At 37.1% G+C, this 23,797-nt stretch overlaps 1 protein-coding gene across 3 annotated transcripts in view; it reads left to right on the top strand.

Annotated features, from left to right (window-relative positions):
• DMD (dystrophin) overlaps nt 1-23,797 on the top strand; it is a 1,834,617-nt gene that overhangs the window by 384,442 nt on the left and 1,426,378 nt on the right. For all 3 annotated transcript variants that reach the window (XM_030304767.1, XM_030304766.1, XM_030304768.1), the window contains one exon: nt 18,815-18,934. In XM_030304767.1, coding sequence (XP_030160627.1) covers nt 18,815-18,934 — 120 coding nt within the window. The remainder of the gene's footprint in view (nt 1-18,814; nt 18,935-23,797) is intronic.

Below are 23,797 nucleotides of genomic sequence, written 5' to 3'. Positions count from 1 at the left end.
ACTGTAAAGATGGACCCTCACAGCAACTTTCAAACATGCACTACAATATTACTGACTGTCGTACCAGGCTGTACATTGCATACAGATGATTTACTGTTTTAGAAGTGGAAGTTTGTCCCTCAGCCGTTTTGCCCACCTCCTCACCCCTCTCCCCTCTGGCATCTACCATTTAGTTCTCTTTATCTGTAAGATTTGTTTTGTTTTCTATCTTCTGCATAGAAGTGGAATCATATGGTATTTGTCTTTCTCTGTATGACTTACTGCACCTAGCTTAATACCCTCAAAGTACATCCATGTTGTCACAAATAGCAAGAATTCATTTTTTATGTCTGAGTATTTTGCAGTATGTATATATGTATGTATAAATACATACACACACACACACACACACACACACACACACACGCATACCACATCTTCTTTACTCATCCATCAGTGGACACTGAAGTTGTTTCCATATCTTGGCTATTGTAAATAATGCTGCAATGAACATAGGAGGACATATATCTTTTTGAGTTATTGTTTTCATTTTGTTTTGATAAACACCCAGAAGTGGAATTGCTGGATCATATGATAGTTCTATCTTTAGTGTTTTGAGGAAACTTCATACTGATTTTCATAGCGGTTACATAAACTTACTTTCCTAACCACAGTGGACAAGGTTATTTTTTTCTCCACATCCTCCCCAACACTTGTAATTTCGTGTTTTTCTTTTCTTTTCTTTTCTTTTCTTTTCTTTTCTTTTCTTTTCTCTTTTCTTTTCTTTTCTTTTCTTTTCTTTTCTTTTCTTTTCTTGATAATAGCCATTCTAACGAATGTGAAGTGAGAGCTCATTATGGTTTTCATTTCCATTTCCCTGATGATTAGTGATGTTGAGCATCTTTTGATGTGCCTGTTGGAAAAATGTCTATTCAGATCGTTTGCCTATTTTAAAATCTGATTGTGTTTTTGTTGTTGAGTCATTTAAGTTCTTTATATATTTTGGATATTAACCCCTTGTTGGGTATATGATTTCCAAATATCTTCTCCCATTCATTAGGTTGTTCTTTTCATTATGTTGATGGTTTCCTTTGCTGTGCAGAAGCTTTTTGGCTTGATGTAGTCCCACTTGTTTACTTTTGCTTTTATTACCTTTGCTTTTAGAGTCAAATCCAAAAAAATAAAACATCATCACCAAGACTGCTGTTATGGAGTTTACCACTTATGTATTCTTTTAAGAGTTTTATGGTTTCAGTTCATACATCAAGTCTTAATCCATTTTGAGTTAATTTTGGTGTATGGTATAAGTGTTGTCTAGTTTCATTTAAATGTGGCTCTGCCCTTTTTTCAACACCCTTTATCGAAGAGGGTGGCCTTTCTTCATTGTACGTTCTTGCCTCCTTTGTTGTAAATTAACTGACCACATACACATCATTTATTTCTTGGATTTTTATTATATTCCCTCAATCTGTGTGTGTGTGTGTTTTATGCCCAAACCGTGCTGTTTTGATTATTATAGCTTTGTAATATAGTTTGTAATCAGAGAAGATCACGCTTCCAGCTTTGTTCTTCGTTGTCAGCATTGCTTTGGCTACTCAAGTCTTTTATGGCGCTGTACAAATTTTAGGATTGTTTGTTCTAGTTCTGTGAAAAATGCCGTAGGAATTTAGATGTGGGTTGCATTGAATCTGTAGATTGCTTTGGTAATATGGACATTTTCATAATATTAATTCTTCCAAGTCATGAGCATGAAATATCTTTCCATTTATTTGTGTCTTCTTCAGTCTTTCATCAATATCTTGTAGTTTTTAGTATATAGATCTTTCACCTCCTAGGTTAAATTTATTCCTAGGCACTTTATTCTTTTTGAAGCAATTGTAAATTGGGTTGTTTTCTTAATTTCTCTCTTGGATAGTTTGTTGTTCCTGTCTATAAACACATTTTTGTATAATGTTATTGTATCCTGCAATTTTACTATATGTATTAGTTATAACAGTTTTCAGTGGAGTCTTTAGGATCTTGTGTGTTTAAAGTCATGTTGCCTACAAATAGTGACAGTTATTTCTGAGTTGGAATTTTGAAAGTGCTTCATTCTAATAGCCATTATAAAACTAGCTCTGGGTTTTACTGTAGGAACAAGAGCTTGCTCAGTCCATCAAGAAACACACACACACACACACACACACACACACACACACACACACACACAGAATAACCTTCATAATTGGTCCAGAGTAGGCTTGCCAAATCTGGGAAGTAAAAATCCAAGAAACCTAGTTAAATTTGCATTTCAGATAAGCAACAAATACTGTTTTAGTGGAAGTATGTCTCAAATTATTCACTGTTTATCTGAAATTGAGATCTTAGTTGGCATCCTGGATTTTATCTGACAACTCTATTTAGGATTCTGTGGTTCTTGGATTCATGGTTTTGAAAGGAAATATCTGCTCCTTCAACTCATTCCTGCTAAATCTGCATCTCGCTCAAGTTTATTGTCTCTTTTTATAACATTTATCAGAGGTAGCTTGGAAGTTATTCTTTGCAGATGCAAGATACTGTTCCTTCTAAGTCGCAGAGTTCTTTTCTTATGTAATGAGCTTCTGATTCAATAACAAACAAGGCTGGCCTTCGCTTTTGCCACCCTCACAGCCATTTTGGCCATAGCAGTTTACAGTGGAGCAGTATGGGGACAGGTATAGCTATGGTAATCCAGGTACTCTGCACCCTGGGGGAAAAAAAAATAAAACATCAACTGTATTCTAATTTTCATGTGAAAGTTGTGATGAAAAGAGGCTAATTTGTCACATAGGTTTTTTTAACGTTTATTTATTTTTGAGACAGAGAGAGACGGAGCATGAACGGGGGAGGGGCAGAGAGACAGGGAGACACAGAATCGGAAACAGGCTCCAGGCTCCGAGCCATCAGCCCAGAGCCTGACACGGGGCTCGAACTCACGGACTGCGAGATCGTGACCTGAGCTGAAGTCGGACGCCCAACCGACTGAGCCACCCAGGCGCCCCTGTCACTTAGGTTTTAAGTGAACATCTGATAAAGAACTTAGATCCAGTGTTAGATGTCAAACTGGACCTCATTTCATGTGTGGATCATGCACTCCTATTGTAGACACTATGCAACCCTCTTCCCCTTGGTCTGCCCTGGAAGTGTCATGCAGACAGTTTCTGTATACACTAATGGCTTCTCTGTGTCTGAAGACATTTGCTGCCACAAGAGAGTCTCAGCTAGTTTGGGGGTGGGAAGGAAGCAGAGTTACTGCTGAGAGCTTCCATTAATTAACCCATGAGGAATGGGAGATGATGGATAAATGCCCAAGAATCCTTGGCCCATGGTAGGCCAATCCCAAGGTGTTTCTTAATTCCCACAATCTCTCCAAGGTGTCCCAGCAAGACTGGGCCCAGGTGTCCATGAGGTAAACTGCCTCACATTCTCACTCATAATGCCTCCTGAGATCACTTCCCAATTAAACTCTTTGCACCTAAATCCTTGGTTCAAGATTGGTTTGCGAAAGAACTCAACGTGACAGCCTTCTTACCTGGAGGCCAGGGTACTATCCAGCTTTGACACTAAATAAATGTGTAGTTTTCATAAGGGTCACCTAGGGGGCCCAGTCAGTTAAGTGTCTGACCCTTGATTTTGTCTTGGGTCATGATCTCACGGTGAGGTCAAGCCCCGAGTCTGTCTCTGCGCTGACAGCACAGATTCTCTCTCTCCCTTGTCTCTGCCCCTCCCCTGCTAGTGTGCTCTCTCTCCCTCTCTCTCTCTCAAAATAACTAAATAATCTTTAAAAAAAAGTAATTACTTTTTCTCATGTTCTCCATATCTTCACATTGGAAATAATACTGGTTTTAATTTTTCTGTTGGTTTTAGAATGTGAGGCTTTTTAGGAAAGGGCAAGAGTAAGGCTGGTAACATCAGAGGGAATGATGTTGACACTGGATCTCTGTAGTATGAGGAAGCCAGGAGGGATTCCAAAAGAGAAATGGCAGAATAATAAGAGAAAGCCTGACAATTGATAATAATCTCTTTTACTTGAAGCAATTACGGGGAGAAGAAAATGAAACAATTTATAAAGGAGTTAAATTTATCTATCTATCTATCTATCTATCTATCTATCTATCTATCTATCTATTTAAAGTTTTTATTTAAATTCCAGTTCACAGGCAGTATAATATTCGTTTCATGTGTACAGTATAGTGATTCAGCACTTCCACAGAGCACCTGGTGCTCCTCAGGACAGGTGCATTCCTTAATCCCCATCACCTGTTTCACCCATCCCCCACCTCCCTTCTGATAACCATCCATTTGTTCTCTATAGGTGAATTTATTTAAATTTTCTAATGTTTATTTTTTTTTGAGAGAGAGACAGAGAGAGAGAGAGACAGAGAGACCCAGAGCATGAGCGGAGGAGGAGCAGAGAGAGAGTGGGAGACACCGAATCTGAAGCAGGCTCCAGGCTCTGTGCTGACAGCTCGGGGCTCAAATCCAGGAACCAGAAGATCATGACCCGAGCCAGAGGCAGACACTTAACCAACTGAGCCACCCAGGCGCCCCAGTAGTTGAATTTATTTAAATGGGTAACATATATTCTCTTAAAAGTACATACTTAAAAGGAGTATGTTTTTTTGTTGTTATTATTCTTGCCATGTTTCATAAAACAGAAAAAGATAAATGTTCTTTCTTGAAGTAACTGAGTCCAAACTAAAGCCTGATTTAAGTAGTCATCAATTCGCTTTGCAGCTTTTCTTCCCAAGAATTGTAGGTGAATGAAAATAAGGCAATTTCCCGTGACAACCAAATACATCAGCAACCCTAGTAGTCGAGGAAAGCAACTCCACCCAGCTGCATCGCCACACTTGTCACCTAAGATAACATGTAGGGTTGTTAGCTATGTATAGATAGACATCACATTCTTTAGTCATCTTTCTTCTTTTTCTAAGAGATGATTACAGATGACAAATCAAAGAAAAGACACAGATTTTGTGGCCCAGAATCCATTTAAATTCTGCTCAGGTCAGGGACCTCTGCCTGGTTCTTTCTCTCTCTGTCTCCCATTCTCCCTACTTCTCTCCCTCCCTCCCTCCCTCTCTCCCTCTGTTGGAGGCCAGAAAAAAAAAAGTTGGTGAGCCTTGCAAGTACACCATGGATATCACAGATACGTTTCTCTGTGTTCTGTGACAGGACCTTTTGCCACCTCCATTTGTACAGCATTTTATTACAAGGCAGGCTAGAAATGCAACTACTGTACAATGTCATGGAGATAAGTCACTTGTGTGGAATCTGCCAATTAGGCAAGGCAAAACAGTCAAACCTCTATTGGTGGTTACCGTTAAATGTAGCCAAAGTGTTAACTCTGGGTAACTGGGAAAAGTGGAGTGTGTCACAGAATTTGGAAAAACCAGTTGGTCTTCAAGGCTTTTGCTTTGGGGAGAGCATTTATAGGTTGACTTCAGATCTGAGTCACCCAAAAGTTATTCTCTTGGGAATGAGTAAATTGAACTTCTCCTTCCCTTTGCAAAGGAACATGGCGGAAATAATTCTGGTGGGTTATTTTTGTCTTAAGGGACAGACTATGATGTTGATAAGGAATGAGGGTTTCCCTTGAAGGAGTGACAGTATTATTGAGGAGTCATAGTGTGTTGTGGGCTTGGACATTGATTAATGGGAAGGAAGTTTGCTCTTTTGGGGGGGTCTTTTCATCAAAAGGAAAGTATTTGACTGAGGAACCTTTTGTCTCAAAGCACAGTCAGACTGAGATGTAGTTGAAGGCTTAGTTTACTGGCCAAGTTTCCAATTCTTCTGAGAGATTTAGACTTTTTGTTTTTACCTACAATGGCTTAGTAACAGCGTCAACAAAATCCTTACCATACTAGTTATTAGAATCTGCAGATATAAATATGACATGTGCTCTACACTCCTACTTCGTTGAATGTTCCGTGTTAACTACTGATGAATACAAATTAAATAGTCTTTTAGAAGCTCAGTCACTTATCCTTTGTTTGCAGCTTAGTTAATCTCAAGCATTTGGGTTGCCAAGATTGTAAAATACCCTCTTCTGGTGACCTTTAAAATGATCTAGATGTGCATATAATGGGGAAGTTTTAAGTGTAATCCGGCTAAAGGACTTGGCATTTCATTTTATCCCATCGCATTCTGTTCCATATCATTGAACAAACACTCATTAAAGCATTATATGCTGTGAAGAATATAGAGATTGACTATATATATGGAATCTTTCTCAGGAAAGTCACATGTTAGTACAGCAGATAAAGACACAGAAAACAAGTGACCGTTGTACAAGGCAGAATATGGCAAATGACTTGAGAATATTAAAAACAGTGACTTCTTTGAGCAAAGGAAATGACGTGGCAGAAATGTAGGGTGTATGTCACTTGCCTGGATCATGTGTTGCACTATCTTCAGTGCTAAAAGACTACATACAACCTGATCATGAAGGGTCTTGAACTCAAGACTCAGGCATTTGGAGTTACACTCTCAGTAATAGGTAGCTAGTATTGATGAGAAACTAAAGAGTGGTTGTTTAGGAAAATTTATCTTAATTTTTTAGGAAGATACGTCTTATAAGATAAACCAGAGCACAGATGAATAGGAGGCCAGAAGATATGTTAGGAAGGTAGTGCAGACAGTATATAGAACCTGAATGGAGTCATGTCAGTGAAAATTGTTAATAGGTATAAGGAACATTTTGGAAATCAACAGCACAAGCAGCAGGACTAAATGTAGGAAATGAGCAAAGGGCTTGAAATAATAGATTGTGAGACTGGGCAATTAGGAAGCCAAAATTGGGTAAGAAAAGAATAGACAGTATTAAGTAGAAATGCAGTATTTGGAAGGAGGAGGCAGATTCTGAAAAGCCTCAGAATGCCATGGAATCAAGTAGTGCTTTTAGTGTCTAGTTAGCTCTCCTCAATCTTGAGTAAGATTATAAGTACATTATTAATTACTGTTATGAAATTCCAATTTATTTCCTTTTACCCTTATAAGCGATTAATGAATGTTTGATGGCTATCACAGTAAAAATAAACACTATAATCAGGAAAAAATACTATGCTACAGCCAGAGAACCAGATAGACCTCTTCTGATTTCTCCACTGCCTAGCCAAATACTTAGTACATAATTGATGCTCAATAAATGTTTTTTTTTTTTTTTGTAGCAGACGCTTTAAATTATTTTGACTAGTTCTCTTCCACGCGGAAGCCTGATCATTGCTTCCTTCCTTGCAGACACATAAATCTGACAAGTTAAATAAAGAAAAAAAATTGTGAGTAGGGGCAAGGAAACAACTTACAGGTGAGGAAGGAACACATCGATAAAGCAGTGTATGTGGAGATATAATCCCTGATGCCCTCTCACTACCTCTCACATTTGTTCTTCTATCCCTGTTTCATTTCCTGTTAAAATATGTTAATGGTTGTAACCCTGGCATCTTCATAAATAGCGCAGAAGATGCCACCAGGAGTCATACTTAGGTATGTCTGTTGAAATGAAACTTGTAACCCTTGCTTATGCAGAAAAGGAAGTCCATTTGATGGAATCACATTTTTAGCTGGATACCTGCCACAGGATGGTCAGTTCATGAGGAATATATGCAGACTCCACCAGCTGGACAAACTATACTGTCTGTAATCATAAGACTCTGTTCTTAAATTTATGTGCAAAATTCTGGTGGTGTGAGTCACATTTAACCTGATAGAAATTTTAAGGACTTTTTGCCCTCTGGTCTCAATCATAGGCTAAATTAGTTCTGGTTGGCCCTTTTTTAAAGCTGGCCTTAGTAGGTGATAGGTATTGAAGAGGGCATCTTTTGGGATGAGCACTGGATGTTGTATGGAAACCAATTTGACAATAAATTTCATATATTAAAAAAAATAAAGCTGGCCTTACAACTTAATCTTTTTCCCCAGATTCTTACTAAGAAAGGAGAGAGAGGGCCTAGAGACATTACACTTTTTCTTTTTTTACGTTCCATATAGACCTTACTTGACCCTCAAGGGACACAGAATAGGAACCATGGGAGAAAAACATGTATTCTCTCACGTGGGAGAAGATCCCATGACCATCTCAATACAAATGTGTTCTAAGAGGGAAAGAAATATGTTCCAAGATAGGAAAGATTTCTGAGAGGAAAGTTAATGAAAGAAGCTAAGACATGAAACACTGTTCTGATGAACATTTATTCCTAAGATAACCCAATCTTAACCCTACTTTCAAACAGGAAGAACATATACTAGGACCTAACTATTGTCTATATGTGTGTATATTTTTAAAGCTAGCTTTGTAGTAGTGGCCTTTAAAATATAATAGGTTTAGCAGTGAACCCCAGGAATCTACCCCATAAACCAAGAGCACACTTTACATACTGTATGTTAGCCAATTTGACAACAAACTATATTCAGAAAATAAATAAATAAAATATAATAGGTTTAATTCAAGTGTCACCGGAGGGCTAAAACCTGGAACTCAACTGAGTGCACACACATGCACGTACACTTACACGCAAGAGTTTAAGTTTCTGTTTATTTGCCTTATGTCATATAGTTATAGAAAACAGATGTATCTATCTCTTAAGCTTATTTAAGCTATATTAATATCTCTTATACCGAAGCAATACATTATAGACCCTGCAGTCATACTGATTAGGATTAAAACATAGCTCCTGTCACTTGTGAGCTGAATAGCTTTGCATAAGTTACCTAACGATTTTGTGCCTCAGTTGCCCCAACTATGAAATGAGGATGATGTTAATGATAATGATGATATCTACTTTATAGGAATGATAAAAACATTGGAAACATAATTACATAAAAAACACATATAATAATACCTGGTACCCGTAAGTATATGAATGGCCTTAAGTGTTATTATAAGATATGACTCCAAACCAAATAAAATTAATTTGTGTGATAATAATATTCTTTTGATATATGGAAGTGGCAAGCTAAAGTGGAAAAGGGCAGTATCACACTTTATAGTCTACAGAGTCATATATGTATGATACTCAGTTTTAATTTTTTAAAATCTAGTTGAGAGGGGTGCTTGGTTGGCTCAATCAGTTGAGTGTCTGACTTCGGCTCAGGTCTGATCTCACCGTTCATGAGTTCAAAGCCTGAAGTGGGCGCTGTGCTGACAGCTTAGAGCCTAGAGCCTGGTTCGGATTCCGTGTCTCCCTCTCTCTGACCCCCTCCCACTCACATTCTGTCTCTCTCTCTCTCTCAAAAAAAAATAAACATTAAAAAAATTTAAAAAGAAATCTAGTTGAGAAAGCATCTAATTTCCCATCAACAAGCTGTAAACAAGCACCAGATTCCAAGGATAACTTTATATACTAGATAATCCATTAATTAAATTAAAATAACAATAACAACAACAACAACAATAATGAAATCCGTGCTCATGTTCTTTTTTTTTTTTTAACAAATCAAGTGATTCCAGCTAATAGATTACTAATTGGTTCATAAAAATCACTGAATGCTGATTCAATACCATTACATTGCTCAAAATATCATGGCCTTGTTTTAAAGTACATCAGTGCATTGGGGTGACTGAGGAGCTCAGTCACTTGAGCGTCTGACTCTTGATCTTGGCTCAGGTCACGATCCCAGTGGTGTGGGATCGAGTCCAGCTTCAGGCTCCAATCTCAGCATGGAGCCTGCTTGAGATTCTCTTTCTCTCCCTCTGCCCCTCTCCCCTGCTCTCGCTTTATCTCTCTTTCTAAAATAAAAACAAATAAATAAATACATCAGTACATCTACTGAAATATAACTATCCAAGATACCCTAATCTTTGAGACACTAGGTTTATTTCTTTTTTATTTTTAATTTCTCCTATAATTCCTCTTTATTAAAAGTTTCTGGCTCTGGGGAGCATAAAGGAAAATAGGGGACTCTGTCACTTAAGGAGTTAGTCTCATGTAAAGTATCTGTTTTTCTGAACCAATGCCAATTAATTTCAGTTCCCTTGAATAGGTAATGCAACATTAATAATGTAAATGAATTATTTACATATATAAAACATTTTAGAATGCATTTTAGGGGAAACTTTTTCATAAGAAAGCCACAAAAGATAAGATAATATGAGTTTTAAGAGAATAATTATTCTTGAAAAATATATTTATATATCTTATAACAAAATGCAAGACCATAAATCCATTCTCCTATTAAAAATAAGGTTGAATGTGGCGCTGTGTCTAAGGAATATAAAATTGGTAACTACAGTATACGATAATTTTATGTTTAATAGTTTTGTTATGAACAAAGGATTTCTAGTGGTACAACTGGTAGTCCTCTGTTATTCAATGGAACTACATATTGCAGAGATAATTTATACTGGATACTATTTATTTATTCATTCATTCATTCATTCATTCATTTTGGTTTTTTTTTTAATTTTTTAATGTTTATTTATTTTTGAGAGAAAGAGACAGAGCATGAGTGGGGGAGGGGCAGAGACAGGGAGACACAGAACTGAAACCAGGCTCCAGGCTCTGAGCTGTCAGCACAGAGCCTGACGCGGGGCTCGAACTCACGAGCTGTGAGATCATGACCTGAGCCGAAGTCGGACGCTCAACTGACTGAGCCACCCAGGCGCCCCATCATTCATTTATTTTAAAGTTTACTTATTTTGAGAGAGAGAGAGAGAGAGAGAGAGAGAGACCGAGCAGGGAACAGTCAGAGAGAGATGGAGAGAGAGAATCCCAAGCAGGCTCTGCTCAGCAGGGAGCCTGACACAGGGCTCCATTCCACGCTGGCGAGATCCTGACCTGAGCTGATAGCAAGTCGGACACTCAACTGACTGAGCCACCCAGGTGCCCCATGGATAATATCTGAGAATCAATTATCATTTAAAGGTCTAGATCACATCTAGTGAGAATGAAAAAACTACTATATCAGACATTTTTATATGACATTCTGCAGTTTCAGTACACTGAGAATATTTAGTAATTAGAAGATATATGATGTGATTGTCAAAAGTTTTGGCAATAAATACTGATGCCCAGAGGGGCTATTTCCATAGATCTTAGTCGAAGAATTGAATGATATGGTGGTGATGTCAGAAATAGAAGAAAATAAGCATTTCCTCCCCATGTACCAACTGTAAGCATTGTGGTGGCTGATTCTAATGTATTTTCTCATTTAATTCCAGTTCTAAACCTCTTAGAAAGATTCAAATCCTTAATTCTCGGTTAAATAAATATGCTCAGTGAGGCTAAAGAGTTGCCTAAGGCAACTTAACTAGTAATTGGCACACTCTGGCTTTTCAACTTGACCTGCCTCTCTCACCTCTTTTATTAGATTCCAAGCAAGTTTGACACCAGTGGCTATCCTAGAGGTTAGAGCAAATGCAGAAAGTAGCAAAGATAGGGGGAATTGTGGTGCTTGGTTTCCCTGGCTTGGGAATATCTAGGTGGAAGAGATGGAGAGACTGCATATAAGTCCTCAAACTCAGAGTAAGCATTGGGAAAGACGACACATTAGTGGTGGCCCGGTCTGAAATGCTCAGAATTAAAATGGTTAAGGAAATGATTTTTCAGCATTAATCCTGCAGCTCTTTCATGAAAATTAGGGCAAGACGAACTACAAAGGGGGCATAGAACAAAATAGGTTTATGATGCGAATGGCAGTAATGTTTGAGCAAGAGTATCCTCTTGCTATCTATCAGTAGACTTCAATATCACATCTGTTTGCTATTAGCCAATCAATGCATATCACTTCCTCTGTGCTGCCCCTGCATACTTCTACCCCACCCCTCTCTCCCAGTATTCCTCTTCTTTTGAATTAATTATTGTCAGGCTAAAGGCATTTTGTAATTATTCATTAGATTTTCTTGGTGTTCACCTTGATCTAACTTCTGATTTCAGTGGTGTAACTATAGGCAGGATGTATGGATACATGCATGCTTACATGGGTTATAGAGGAAGAAGGAAAAGTATGAGAATTGAGTACTATTTATTGATTAGGGTATGTCCTCCATGTCCCATGATAAAGCTTTTCTGATCAAGCTCATTTTTTAGCAATGAGCTCACTACATCAGTTACTCTAAAACTACTGATATTAATATCTTGTAAATAATTTGGGAGTTAAAGACTTACTTATGGATTTAAAATTATTTTGTATATTTCCAGATCCTAAAAGTTGGCTGTAACTTCAGTTCTTGGATTTCCAAAACCACATCCCTTTCTGTACTCATAATACCTATTAGAGGATGATAGACAGCATGAATTAGATGAGGGTGAATTAGGTGTCTCTTGAGTTGTTGCGGTATGGTTTAAGGTGTTTGTTTTGAGAACACCTGGGTGGCTTAGTAGGTTAAGTGTCCGACTCTTGGTTTCAGCTCAGGTCATGATCTCATGGTTCGTGAGTTTGAGCCCCACATTGGGCTCTGTGCTAACCATGTAGCTTGCTTGGGATTCTCTTTCTCCCTCTCTGTCTAGCCCTCCCCTGCTCGCTCTCTCTGTCTGTTTCACAATAAATAAATAAACTTAAAAAAATTAAAATTAAAGTCTTTGTTCTGAATGTGCCAAAATGTGAGTACTTTTTAGTATTAACTAGCTATTACTGTTTATTGAGTTTATACTGTGTGCCAGGCAATGTGCTAAACAATTATATTCAGGTTTCCTATCCAACTAGAGAGATAGGTACTCCTATCATCCCAATTTTGAAAATTAGTAAGCTGAGGCATGGTATAGTTGGAATATTTCTCAAGGTCACATAGCTTGTTAGCAATGCATCCAAGAATCAAACCTAGGAAATCTAACTTCAGATCCTACACCTTTAAACATACATGTATTTTTATGAGTCTGTCATTCATACCATACCCTAATCCCACTTATAGTCTGAATGAGGCCGGGTACATTAATTGTCAGCTCTATTTAAAACAATTTTTCATATTTATAGAGCCTCCTTTTTTGCAACTGGAAAGTTTAGGTTTTTAAAATCTTTCTAATGTCTTCATTGAAATGGTCTTTAGGGCTACCCTCTTTGGTAGCTTTGGAGTTGGCTGAAACATTTTTTTCTAACAAAAAAGTATAAACAGTGGGTTCTGATATAAAAACTAATATAATTGTGCATTCATACTTAGTAAGTGGATATAAAAGTAGAAGGTCTTCTAGAAAGACCTGTTGAGGTAGCTTTTCAAAAGTATTCAGCAAATGTACTATAAAATTACATACTATAAATAGATCCTGCTGAAGAACTAGACCATACTGGGACCAGTTAGGCTTATCTAAGTGAATATTGAACTGAAAATAAAATGGCAAACCATTTCCAGATCATTTCATTCGGGGAAACAGGAGATATAGAGCCTAGGCCAGTGCAGAGCTGATAGAAAGAAAGAAATAAGAATGGCCATAAGAGAAAAGGTAAAGAGAAGATTAAATTGCCTACATTCTTATCATTTCTTAGGAAATCATAAAATTTCCGATTCAGCCAGGATGTTTTTATTTGAAAACAAAATCAATTCATATCCACATGTATTGCATTAGCTAATTGTTCATAAGTGTCTAGGGATTTTTTTTTTTTTTTGCTTTTGTGGTAGACTTTTTATTTTTTTTAATTTTTTTAATGTTTGTTTATTTTTGAGAGAGACAGAGTATGAACAAGGGAAGGCCAGAAAGAGAGGGAAACACAGATTCTGAAGCGGTCAGTCTCTAGGCTCTGAGCTGTCTGTGCAGAGCCCAAGGAGGAGCTCAAACTCACAAACTGCGAGATCATGACCTGAGTTGAAGTCGGATGTTTAACCGACTGAGCCACCCAGGTGCCCCTGAGGTGGACTTTTTAAAATATTACTTTCCTAGATATTGGACTTAGCCCATGTTTGTAGAAACTCTTCTAGTTTCTTAAGATTTTTTGCAAATTTTATGTTTGATGGAAGTTTTGTTTTCATCAGTCCTTCTTGCCATGAACATATTTTTGGCTAAACTAAAAAAGTAAAAATTACTTAAACCTAATATTTTATTAAACATCTTTTAATTATATTAATTTAAAGTAATCTGTAAGGGGCAGTAGATGGGCTGGGAATCCATGCATAGTCCATGATCTGTATTGTTTCTAGATGTGTGTGTTTATGTGTGTGCATGTAGGACCTGGTATTGGCAATTATCTGTTGGCTCATTACTGAAGTAGAAGGAGTAATAAAGTAAACTATGCACATATGCAGCCACTGCCCTTTTGTATTCCATGTTGTGGAGCATTTACGATGTCCAAGAGAAATAATATATAGATAGCTTCCTAGGGAGAATATAAGAGACTGACTTTGTTTTTTGCATTCTGTTTCTCTACATTTCTATTAATTGTTCATCTTCACCTGTAGATATCATATCTAATAATTCCCTAGCCTTACATATTTCCATTCTTTTATTTTCCATGCATTATTTCATATGTGTACTAATAAAGAATTAAATTGCTAACGTCTGAAGTAAACACTTGAAATGGCTCTTCTCCAGTGATTGTTCTAAGCCAGTTTTTGAAAACCAACTTGACATGGGTCAGGGAAAGAAGAATTTACTACCACTGATGACATTTGAAGAGAATGGAAGAAAAGTCATATTTAAATCACAAAACTGTGAATATGTACTAAGGGAATAACAAATTTGGTCAGGACCTTTAACTACAGAATAATTTATAAGAAATAGAATTATTTACAGAGGTATAACAAAATCTGTTTGTCGAATCTAAGCATTTTTAATGTTACATTTCACTGTTGGCCTTTTCTCTTGTCATAAGGAAAAATAAAGATTGTTAGTTGACATTAGAGAACAAACATTGCTGACATTTGTATCTATCTAATAATGGTATAGAAATTTAATTAGGAGCATGACAATTTTTTTTTAATGTGGTAAGTGTAACAAAAGGAGTACTTTAATAAAAATAATGCCAAGAAATGCATAATAAAATACCTAGCATGTACTTATATGTATATAAATAATTTATATACTTTTAATAAAGAAAAACATACTTTAACAATCGTATATTACAGCATTTTAATTTGAAGCTATTATCTTCTGACAGGCAAAAATGTTAGCATATATCTCTGGGGATACATCAATATTTGGAATAATTTGGCTCCTATTTCAGGATTAATTAGCAAATCTGTTATAAATATCTATTGTATAAATCCAGCTATGAGAAATTCAAATACATAAGAAGTAAATAATTAAAATTAATTTTAAAATAGCTTAAAATTTTTAATGTATTTTTAAAAATAGTAGTTTAAGAATCTGTGTTTTTTTCAAAGAGGGAAGCAGAAGGGCATAGTTTCTGCCAGCGTTCAACACCCTTATTCATGGATACGTGGGTGGGCAAAAAAATTTTAACTTTTTAATCTCACCTTTTTGTATGTGACATTTTGCTACTTCTAAGAATCAACTTAAAAAAAATGAACTCTAGACATTGCATATTTTATAGTCTTTTGTCTTTTGCTGATACTGGGGGCATTAGCAAATAACTGTGGTATGCATTCTATTTATTTTCAGAGGCAACATCTGAGGAAATAGGAAGGATGATTACAAAGTTGCAATAGCTTCTGTCTTGAGGCTTTTGAGTATGCTCAAAAAAGTCAGTGGAACCCTTTTTGTTTTAATTCCTGATTATGGGTAAAAGAAGAGATGTGATTTGAAAAAGTCATAGAAGGGAAAAAGACACACTGGAATTGACTTAAATCAAATAGTCTACGCTGATCCACTCCAGTGCTATGCACTCTTCCAGAATTTCAGCCACTATGGAGTACCTTTCCCATGTTCCTTTATTTCCCTTTACTCACTACAAATCCAGGTAGTTCTTCTGTTTGATTTTGAAGCTATCAACTCACAGCTCGCTTTCGTGATTTTTTTGTGTTAGCACTTTTGCAAAAGCGTAAGAAGTAAACCCTTGATGCATATGTCAAGAATATAATTTCTTTTTCTTTTTTTTTTTAATTTTTTTTTTTAACATTTATTTATTTTTGTGACAGAGAGAGACAGAGCATGAACAGGGGAGGAGCAGAGAGAGAGGGAGACACAGAATCTGAAACAGGCTCCAGGCTCTGAGCTGTCAGCACAGAGCCCGACGCGGGGCTCGAACTCACGGACCGTGAGATCGTGACCTGAGCCGAAGTCGAACGCTTAACCAACCAAGCCACCCAGGCGCCCCAAGAATATAATTTCTGATTAAAAAGCAACTAGATAAGCAAAACAAAATCAGAAATCAAAGCAATGGAGAAAATAAATAATGCATTTGATCACATATGCTTTAGAAAGACTAGACCTGAGTTTAAAATTAGCACTTCACAGATCAAACAATGATATTCTCAAGTTCCTTTACTAAAATATATTAAAACAGTGAAAAAAAACAATTTAGATGTAAAAATGTGAGCAGTATAGCATTATTTCTCAGTTTTTAATACATGTAATTATATACACTCTCATACTTGAATGATAGGGGAAAAGAATTGGCCAAGTTAAAGACATCAACTTATCATATATCAGCTACCAAAATATTATTTTAATTATTCTTAAAATTCCTGGAGGACACATTTGAAATGTTCCCAGTCCTGCCTTATATAACTCAGAAAACACAGACTCAACATGACTTTCGAGGACAGCTCTGAATGTTAATGTTTCCATTTTCGGCCTCATGGCAGAAAGAGTTTTATTAACCAGTGTAAGCTCTGGAATGTCAGAGGCATGATAGGCAGTATAGACTCCACACACAAAATAAATGCAGAGTCATTTTATTCTAAATTGCTTCACTTGAAAATATAGCATAAAACTCCAGAGAGAGAAACTAAAAGTAAGTGATTTTATAGTGCTCTGAAAATGAAAGAGACTCAAAAAATGAAAGTCCTAGGGTAAAAATGTGCATGCATTTGAGTTTGTGGTGTGACCAATCCCAATAAGTTCCCTTACATCCACCACAGGGCATGCATAACTAAGAGCTACTATGGTAGGTACCAAGCATCATTGTTTCCCAGGCAGGGAGTGCCGATTGTCCAGAAAATAACAGATCTTGTCCCAAACCTCCTCCTCCATTCTTATAGTATACAATAAAGTATTTCAGGGAGCAAACTAGATGGCCAGACATTTTGCATATGCATTTAGGGATTCTTTTAATAACCGTTAGTGTAGCGTGACAAGGTCCTGGAGGCATTGGAGCATCCTTCCCTGTTGACTTCTTCTATATTTCCTCTCTATTTATTTTATTACTCTCTATACCCTGTTTATCTTTACCAAAAAAAAAACCTTGTACACTATGATGTTTGAAAGATTAAAATACTGTTCTGTGGTTATATGTGATGTCAGTGTAATTATGATTACAGTTTAGAAAAACGAATCCCTCCTTTTAGATTGTAATCTTTATCCACATTCATCTGTGTGTATTGCCCTTATCCCTCCACCTGGCACCATTCATTCAAAAAGTTTATTGAGGGGCGCCTGGGTGGCTCAGTCGGTTAAGCGTCCGACTTCAGCCAGGTCACAATCTCGCGGTCTGTGGGTTCGAGCCCCGCGTCAGGCTCTGGGCTGATGGCTCGGAGCCTGGAGCCTGTTTCCGATTCTGTGTCTCCCTCTCTCTCGGCCCCTCCCCCGTTCATGCTCTGTCTCTCTCTGTCCCAAAAATAAATAAACGTTGAAAAAAAATTTAAAAAAAAAAAGTTTATTGATCTTCAGTTGCTTGGAGTCTGTAGAGACAAGGACAAGGGACATGTCTGTTCTAGTGGCTCTTCTATTCCAGTAAGTAGAGACAGACAATAAATGACTAAGCTAACATACAAGAAAATACTGAGTTGTGAAATTGTTGTATTAAAAAAATTACAGAGGTTGAGAGTAAATGAGAAGGAAATGTACAGAGCATCTTCATGAAAAGCCTCTCTGGGCAAGTGACACTTAAAATGAGTCTTGAATATTAAGAAGGAGACGTTATTTAGAGAGATGGAGGGATAACGCTTTAGGTGAAGCCAAGGACTTGACACATGGTGGAAGAGAAGACTATTGTGGCTGAAACATAGTATCAGAGGACAAGAATGGTATGCAACTAGATTAGAGAGCTAGGCAGGTACTATAGGGTTTAAGGAGATAAATAATTTGTATTTTCCCTCTTAATGAAGTGTGCCTCCATTGGTTTTTATACAGAGGATTGACATCTGATTTGTAGTTGAGCAGATGAGAAGGAACCAGTAAAGGAGTTAAAAAGCAGGACTCAGTGAGGTGCAAGGATAATCGCGGAAGAGTGATACATGGCACTCACGAGAAGAGAATGAAAGAAGAATGGATTTGAGGACCTGGAGGTTGATGGCAACCTTTACAGGAGATGTTTCAGTGGGATAGTTGGCAAAGAGAATAGTAGGGTAAGGAAATGGAAAGAGTAAGTGTAGACAACGAAATATTTTTCAGTGAAGAGGAACAAAATGATAAAGCAGTAGTAGAAAGGGTTTGTTGGGTCAAGAGAGTTTGTTTTGTGTGCGTTGATAAGGGAGAACTTCAGTAGAGAGGGAGACAATGACGATGCCAGAGGCAGCCGGTAATTTTAGGAGAAAAGTCCTTCAAAAAATGAGTGAAGGTGGGATAAGGTGTAGAACATCCTACCATACCTTTCTCAACAGATGTTCCCTCTGTATTTCCAACAGTTGACAGTAAATGTATGCCAATTTTGCTGAGCACCATAGCAGAAAATATGTTTGGATTGGTTTTTGTTTAAGAAAACCCTACCTTACCTAAAAGATGAAAAACAAATCCCACACAGTTGGAGAGAAGTATTTTTGGCATTCAGTTCAGGGAACTATTATTTTAATTACCATTATTTTATTTTTGTTTTTATTTTTATCTTTCAGGTGCTTCAAGAAGACCTAGAACAGGAACAAGTCAGGGTCAATTCTCTCACTCACATGGTGGTGGTGGTCGATGAATCTGGTGGAGACCAAGCAACTGCTGCTTTGGAAGAACAGCTTAAGGTCAGGTTATTTTTCTTTAATACACTAGTGTTATCATTCAAAATAATTAACTGCAACTCAGAAAATATTTAGAAAATTTATAATGTAATTTGTATATTACATATATTTACAATGGAGTATATTAATTTAAACTAATTCAAATTATGTGCCTTTTGTGCACATTTCCCTTTCATTAACTATGCACTGTTCACAATATTATATAATAAAAAAATCTGCATTCATGTATTTCCCCAAAGGCTGTTTTTTAAAAAAAAAATTGTAATTGAATAATATGTATTAGAGAAGTGGTCGGAAGATATTACTTATGCCCTCTTCAGAAGTCAAGCGGGGTTGCCTGGGTGGCTCAGCGGGTTAAGCATCCAAGTTCAGCTCAGGTCACGATCTCACTGTTTGTGGGTTTGAGCCCTGGGCTTTTGTGTCCACAGTGCAAAGCCTGCTTCGGATTCTGTCTCCCTCCCTCTCTGCCCCTCCCCAACTCATGTACACACACACACACACACACACACACACACACACACAGTCTGTCTCTCTCTCTTTCTCAAAAATAAACATTAATAAAAAATAACCTACACCTGGGAAGAGGACAAAACTAAAAAACACACACACAAGGATTCAATCAAATAATGAGAAATTGAACACCTTCAGTATATTTTTTTTTTTCCTAGAAAACTTCAGTTATAGTCTTGATGAGGGCATAGAAGGGTATTTAAGTTTTGGAAGTTTTATTGGAGAAGCAAGCCCTCATTCAACTTGAGTCATAGTAATTGTGTGCTTGGGAATATAACCAGTACATAGTCACAAAGGGTAAGGTGGGTGTTTTTGTATTTTTGTCTTTTCTTCCTAATTGAGAACAATGATGTTTTATTGTTAAAAAAAAAAAAAAAGAAAGAAAGAAAGAAAAGAGAACATTTTCAATGAAGCAATATGTACATATACCAAAACATCAACATTAAGGAAAGATAGAACAATTTATTGTTCTGATTGTGATACATACATTCATATATATATATATATATATATATATATGCATACACACACACACACACACAACTGCAAATAATACTTGAGGCATTCATTGTACCCGTGAAATCATGAAATCCCTGCCTTTTCTATGTGATTGTTAGGGGCCAATAGTCTGACATGTCTAAGGATCCAATCAGTGTGGGCTTAAATAGCTTTATCAGCCCAAGGTTGTTCTAAACATCATTTCTCTTACCTAACCTGTAACACAGTTTCGTACAGCCTTATCTCTGTTTTCTTCTCTTTTTGTGTGAATTGTATTTTTTTATCCCAGGAAAATGTCATTTCCTCAGGTTACTGCTTTAGACCGCCAGTCTTTAACAATGTTATCTTTTTCTCTATCATTAAATGACAAAAAGAAAATTCTTGAACTGCTACAACCGAGCATTTGACATATATTAGTCACCCATGTTAATTGCTTATGATTCAGTGAAGTTGCGGTGATTACAGATGTAGAAAGGCTTGTGACACCTGATATTATAATATATCATCATATATATGATCACATATGTTGTATACACACACCACTTGTGACCAGCTAAAGGATTGTATTGATAGGCCACTGCTGTGACCATTGGAAAGAATTCCATAGTTCTGATAAAATAGCGTTGTAACTAATTATATATAGATGGGTAAAAATGTAATACTCAGCGTTCCTCAGAAATTTTCAGAGACGATAAAAGAAGGCTAGGGGGCAGAGTTGGGAAGGTGACAGGTTAAAAAAATTAAGGCACCCATTTTTCTAAGTCATAGACTATTTCTAGTTAAAACAACTGAAAGACATCCATTTTGGTATTACTAGACCTAATACAACTAGCTTTAGAATATAATCTTTCCACCTTGATGTCCGTGAGGCTAGACCACCTTGAAGAACAATCCATAGCACTCGCAGATGTTGACTGAATTGGATCTTAACTAGGATCATTTGAGTTGTGTCCCTCAGGTTTTCTATATTTATTATCCTATGTGCTTTCTTTTTTGCCTTATTTTCTGTCTTTATTTCTTCGGCCCAGAGATACCTCCTGAGATAGCTGTGCATATATTTGCTACTCCTAAATTATATAGACCCCCTCTGCATTTGTCCGTGATCACCTCCCAGTAATTAGTGTTGACTACTGCCTCCAAACCTCCTCTTTTCCCCTCAACCCCCTTTTCCCTTTTGATATCCTAATTTCTCTCTCCATTTCCCGTTACTGTGCCCTGACTTGTAGCTAATCTAGACTAGTATCTAAAAGGGCAGAGTTGGAAGGAATTCTGTGGCGAGAATGCCCCAGCTTTAATGTTTCTTTCTTCTCATTCTGTCACTTTCCTCAGTGCTAGAGGAAACCATGCTTGAATTCTATGCCTTATTTAACCTTTGGTTTGAATTACTCTGGAATGCTGGGCTCCCATTTGACTTGAAATTTTCATGATTCTCTCTTAGGTTCTTTGCATGTGATAGGATCTGCTCTTAAACTAGTTGAATTTTTAAAAGGAAGGGGGAGAGGAAGAGAAGTGGGCAGAGAAGGAGGAAGAGAGAAGAAATAATAAAGGATAAAAAGATAAATACAAGAGTCACTTTAACAGCAGCACAAGTATTCTCTGCACATTATAAGAATTCCATGTGTGCTTCAGAAAATGTGGACTATTATTATGTTTTGTGCTGCGCCCAGAGGAATTCTGTTAGAATGGGAAGAATTTTAAGAGAGAAAAACAGGTATATGGGCTCCATATAAGGGGGAACAAACCTGGCAGGGATCTGAGAAGAATCCTTGAGAGCTTTCACTGGAGCTAGGTCTGGTCCATAGTTTATTTGCCTAGACTTGTTAGTGTTGCATGTTTATTCCACTCCTTTTTTCTCCACCATTACAATGCCTTAATCTCTTTCATTCCAGTGTGCTCAAGCACCATCCAGAGCCTCCAAATAGATACCCAGTGGTCTTTAGTTAAGAGATGTAGATGGGGCAAACTAGAAAGAGAAGTCCTTGATTTAGTGTAATAAGAGAGGGACGTGTTCTTATCATTTTGAGTTAGTGCTCTGAAAATACTCCTCGTAGAATATTTTTACGTGTGTTGACTTAATTCTATGAACTGTATTGTAAGTTAGAGTTTGTCTAACTTTAAAAGACTTTTAGAAGTCTTTCTGTTAAAAGGTTTGAAGAAAAACAAAGTTAGGTCAGAACACATGCTTAGGGATTCTAAAAGATAGCATGGCTTATAAAGGACAATATTCTGAAAAGTACAGTCTGTTGTAAATTAATTTGATTCTCTCTCAGAGGTTCAACTTGTCCCTCAGCAATGTCACCACAGGTCATAAACTCGTCCTTCACTTTTGAGGGTTCTGGGATATCAATGCACAGAGAGTCTGATTTGTAAGCAGTGATGCCATTTAACTGATTTTAAATACCTTGGCTAAATAACTGAGATTAGTAATTTATGTACAATATTCAGTCCTGGAGGACTTTGTTACATCTCCTTCTAAAGTATCTGCCTTCCATTTTTCTTTTCTTTTCTTTTCTTTTCTTTTCTTTTCTTTTTTTTTTTTTTTTTTTTTAAGCGAGTACTTGCTATGTTCTTGCTATGTCCCAGGGATTGTGCTGGGTAACAGAGGTAAAAGAGTGAACAAAAAGAGAATTTGTCATTACCTTCCTAGGTCAGGAGTGAGTAATCTGTGAGCCTGCTGCCTTATGTGGAACCTAGAAACAACGCTAGCCATTTCTGAGGCTCTTTCTTTGAAATCAAGCGCTGATTCCTTTCATCGGTGGTCACCATGGTAGGCATGGTGACTACTCTCTTGTGTCTTGCACTCTAGCAGAGGAAATAGACATGAATCAAATATTTACAAAAATGAGTGAATATTTAAAAACAGACACACCTTATTTATATGAAGGGAAGGAATAAGGTTTTGTAATAACACACTAATCTGACTTCAACTGATATTTGAAGGCAAGGAATGATTCCCTAGCAAAGTATTTAAGCTAGGGTCTAAAGGATATGTTTCAAGTGTGTGTAAAGGGGATTGGTGGAGGCAGGTAGTTTCCAGGAAGGGGAAGCGGTAAATCAAGTGAGCCTGGCACCTTCAAGGAACTGAAAAAAAAAAACAAATTTGGCTATAACACTGAGGTTCAGAAGAGCGATGCTAGAGGAGGCTTACCAGGTAAAAGGGGCTTGGAGCTTAGTTACTTACCTAAGCATTAGAACTATTGTCTGATGCTAAACTCCACCAAAATTCCATCAATAAACATGTATTGAGCAGCAGCTCTCTGCTTAGATGACAGTTGGGACTATAGTGGGTGGGATGGGCAGCGGCAAATGTCTTGGCACCTGCTGTCCTGGACCTGCACCAATCAGATGCAATGAAATGTAATATTATGGCTGTGATGAGTTAGTTTACTGGCACAAAAAAATACATTGCTAGATGACCTATTTTACTCTAGAGGGTCAGGAAAGTAGAAGCTAAATTAGGCAATAGTCAAGGGTACGGAAATGTTCTGTGTGGAAGAACCGTATTCATTCAACAACCATGTCTTGAGTGCTGCTAGCTGCCAGCCAAGTCTGAGCTTTGAGGTTAAGTATGGGCAAAACATAAATTGTTTCTCTATGAAGCTTACATTATAAGCACATGCTATAATAAATCAGCAAATTTTATACTATGAAAAAGGTGATAACTATAAAGAAAAAATACACTGGGGAAGGGAGCAGTTTTACATGGGAGTGGTCAGGGGATGCTTCCTTGCAAAGGTGGCCTTTAAGTAGAAACTAAAACAAAGCAAGGGAGGTGTTTTTTTTTAACTGTATGATTTCACTCATATTGGAAATTTTTATATTAAATATAATTTATTGTCAAATTGGTTTCCATACAAC

The sequence above is a fragment of the Lynx canadensis genome, chromosome X (assembly GCF_007474595.2).
Source record: "Lynx canadensis isolate LIC74 chromosome X, mLynCan4.pri.v2, whole genome shotgun sequence".
NCBI classification, from domain to species: Eukaryota; Metazoa; Chordata; class Mammalia; order Carnivora; family Felidae; genus Lynx; species Lynx canadensis.
Note: the sequence above shows the minus strand (reverse complement) of the source record. Positions and strands in the feature narration are given on the sequence as shown.